This window comes from Cynara cardunculus (assembly GCF_001531365.2).
Source record: "Cynara cardunculus var. scolymus isolate 2C chromosome LG 5, CcrdV1, whole genome shotgun sequence".
NCBI lineage: Eukaryota > Viridiplantae > Streptophyta > Magnoliopsida > Asterales > Asteraceae > Cynara > Cynara cardunculus.
The window spans coordinates 34,145,324-34,148,287 of record NC_037532.1 but is presented as its reverse complement, the minus strand read 5'-3'; the positions used below and the strand labels follow the sequence as shown (position 1 = coordinate 34,148,287).

Genomic DNA, 2,964 nt, shown 5'->3' with positions numbered 1-2,964 from the left:
TAAATTTATTATAAAACAAAATAAATTTTATCAAACAAAAAATATTAAATTAAGAAATTATTAAACACAAAAAATACTCAAATATTATATAAATTTTAAAAAGCTGAATAATCGTATTAATTGAAAAGTGGGAAAATGTTGATATGAACTATGAAGTGTAAAATTGTACAAACGTATTAACTGAAAATTTCAAAAAGAAATAAATAATTAACACAAAAAATTAAAAATATATAAATAGATTTATGGAATATTGATTAAACTATTTTGACATAATAAATATATTTTAGTTATGTATTTACAACAAGTTAACTTGTATATAAAATATAATAAATTGGTTGAAAAATATAAAATTTTATTTTATTATGACGCCACGACCCTATTTTTACAAAACTATTTGTAAATTATCCTTTTTTTTAATTTAATTAACCTCGGTATTCCACTCGCTGTGTAAGCCAACTAATCCCAGAACGATCACCCGCTTCACGGGTGGCCCGAAATCATCGTATTGGAATCTCCATTAGCCACAAGGGGATTTTAAATCACCTTATTTTTACAAAAAAACACTTTCCTTAGACTAGTTGAGATGCATGTCACTACAACAAAATTGGGTTTATAGGACACCCCAATCTCTAAGCGTCCCAGTAGACTGCTTTATAGGACTTAATTTATAGGACCAAAATATAAACGTCATATCTAAAGGTGTTGTAATAAGTTTATATGACATTTTTTGGCGTGTTAACAAGTTTTTTAGGACATTATTAATACAAAATGTCGCATTAGCAACTTTATTGGACACTTTTGAGAGAGTGTCCAATAAACTCAATTTTTTATAGGACACTTGTTTTTACAAGACAGTTTTTCAAATAGTGTCCTATAAAGTTGCTAATGAGACGTTTGATGTTAAAAGTGTTCTAAAAAACTTATTACGAAGTCAAAAAACGTCATATAAACTTTTACAACTCCCTTAGATAAGATACTTTATTTTTTTTGTTTCTATAAACCAAGTCCTATAAAAGAGGTCTATTAGGACGCTTAGAGATTGGGAGTGTCCTATAAATCCGATTTTGTTCTGGTCTGGTCTGGACACTTACAGTTAATAAAAAACGATTGAACTTTATTTTGTATATTTTTATTTGAAGAGAAAATATGAAGCAAATAGAAAATTTGAATAATTCTTTAACATGTTATTTTATATGAAAATATAGGATATATTTGTTGCGGGCACTGATACCACTTCGAATACATTAGAATGGGCCATGAGTGAAGTACTGCTAAAACCATACGTTATGGCCAAAGCTAAAGAGGAGCTCGAAGCAGTTATTGGTAAAGGTAAAATTGTTGAAGAAAATGATCTGTCGAGGCTGCCCTACTTATCGTGCATTGTGAAAGAGACGTTAAGAATTCATCCACCAATCCCTTTATTGCTTCCTCGAAAAGTTGTAAACCAAGTAAAACTCTACGACTACATCGTCCCAGAGGGCACACAGGTTCTTGTGAATGTGTGGGCCATAGGACGAGACCCATCCATTTGGGAAGACTCGTTGGAGTTCAAGCCAGAAAGATTCCAAACCTCGGGCCTTGATGTCCGCGGTCAAGACTTTGAGTTGATTCCATTTGGTGCTGGACGGAGAATATGCCCTGGTTTGCCACTTGCGATCCGTATGATCCCTATGATGTTGGGTTCACTGCTCAATAACTTCAATTGGAATCTAAGCAATGGCATCGAACACGAGGAATTGGACATGGCAGAGAGGTTCGGAATCACCTTACAGAAGGCCAAGTCTCTTTGTGTTGTTCCTAAGCCGTTGACTTAGCATCAGTCAATTGATATCATCGATCTGTTTCGTCTTCCGTTTATGAAAATGATATCAGTCAATTACCGAATAAGACAACTTCTATTTGACAATTTGGATGACAAACGACGGAGCGATTGTCGTGAAAATGATGGCGATATCTTTTTCATAAATGTTTGTATATTTTACCAAGGTTTCTTTTGTGTATTATATTCGTTTTCTACACGATAAAATTTATGACTTTATACGATACAAGAAGTATTAACATAATTATTAAAAGACTTTTGATCTAGTGGTATATGAATCTTTGGCCTCTTAGGTAGTCAGGAGTTATAAAAAAATGAGGGGAGTGAGTAAGTTTTTTAATTTTATTTACCATATATAAATATTATATATTTAAAAAAAATATTAACATAATTATTTTGAAAATTGATTAAAGAAACAATAAATTAAATAAAATGCGGAATAAATAATTATTTTATTTATCGGCTTATGGATCGTAAAAATAAATAGTGTCAAGGGAACTACTCGATCATCTCTGATTATCGTAGGTAGTGGTATCGTATTTTATTATTGATTTAAAATTACGATCTTGGATTTGTAGGGGAGAAGGTAGCCACTTCAAAGATAGGTTTGGGCAACGACTTGTATAGTTATTTATACGTGAGTTTTTTTTTCTTTCTAAAAATGGTTGCATGTTTTATTTATAATTTTACACAAGCTTGCTTGGGATTTTCTCAAGATTTTTTATATATCATGTATACATAAAACATTCGATATATGTATAATGTGTTTTTGAGTATTTGTATGGCAATGGGGATGCATATATTATGGTATGACTAGAAGGGTACTCGCACAATGCAGCGAGATACATCTCGATTTTAATGTTCTATTTTATTTTTTTGTCTCTGTCGATGTTATAATACGATTTTATGTGTTTTTAAAAAATAATAATGATTTTATTTTTGAATAAAATATAAATTTGAAAATATCATAAAAATTTGAAAAAAAATATATCAATATTAATATCACATCAACTATTTAAAAGTTCTCATTTTTGTGTAATTTCTTTAATTTATTTTTTTATTATAATTTAATTTAAGTTTAATAATGAAATAATTTATTTTTGGTTTAATAATATAACATTTTATAAAGATAATAATTAAGTATT

At 29.5% G+C, this 2,964-nt stretch overlaps 1 protein-coding gene across 1 annotated transcript; it reads left to right on the top strand.

The window, feature by feature from the left end:
* Positions 1-1,210: 1,210 nt before the first annotated feature.
* Positions 1,211-1,884, top strand: LOC112513091 (7-ethoxycoumarin O-deethylase-like). The gene has a single exon (XM_025119217.1). It carries the CDS (start codon positions 1,257-1,259, stop codon positions 1,812-1,814), a length of 558 nt encoding a protein of 185 aa, XP_024974985.1. The 5' UTR covers positions 1,211-1,256; the 3' UTR covers positions 1,815-1,884.
* Positions 1,885-2,964: the final 1,080 nt, after the last annotated feature.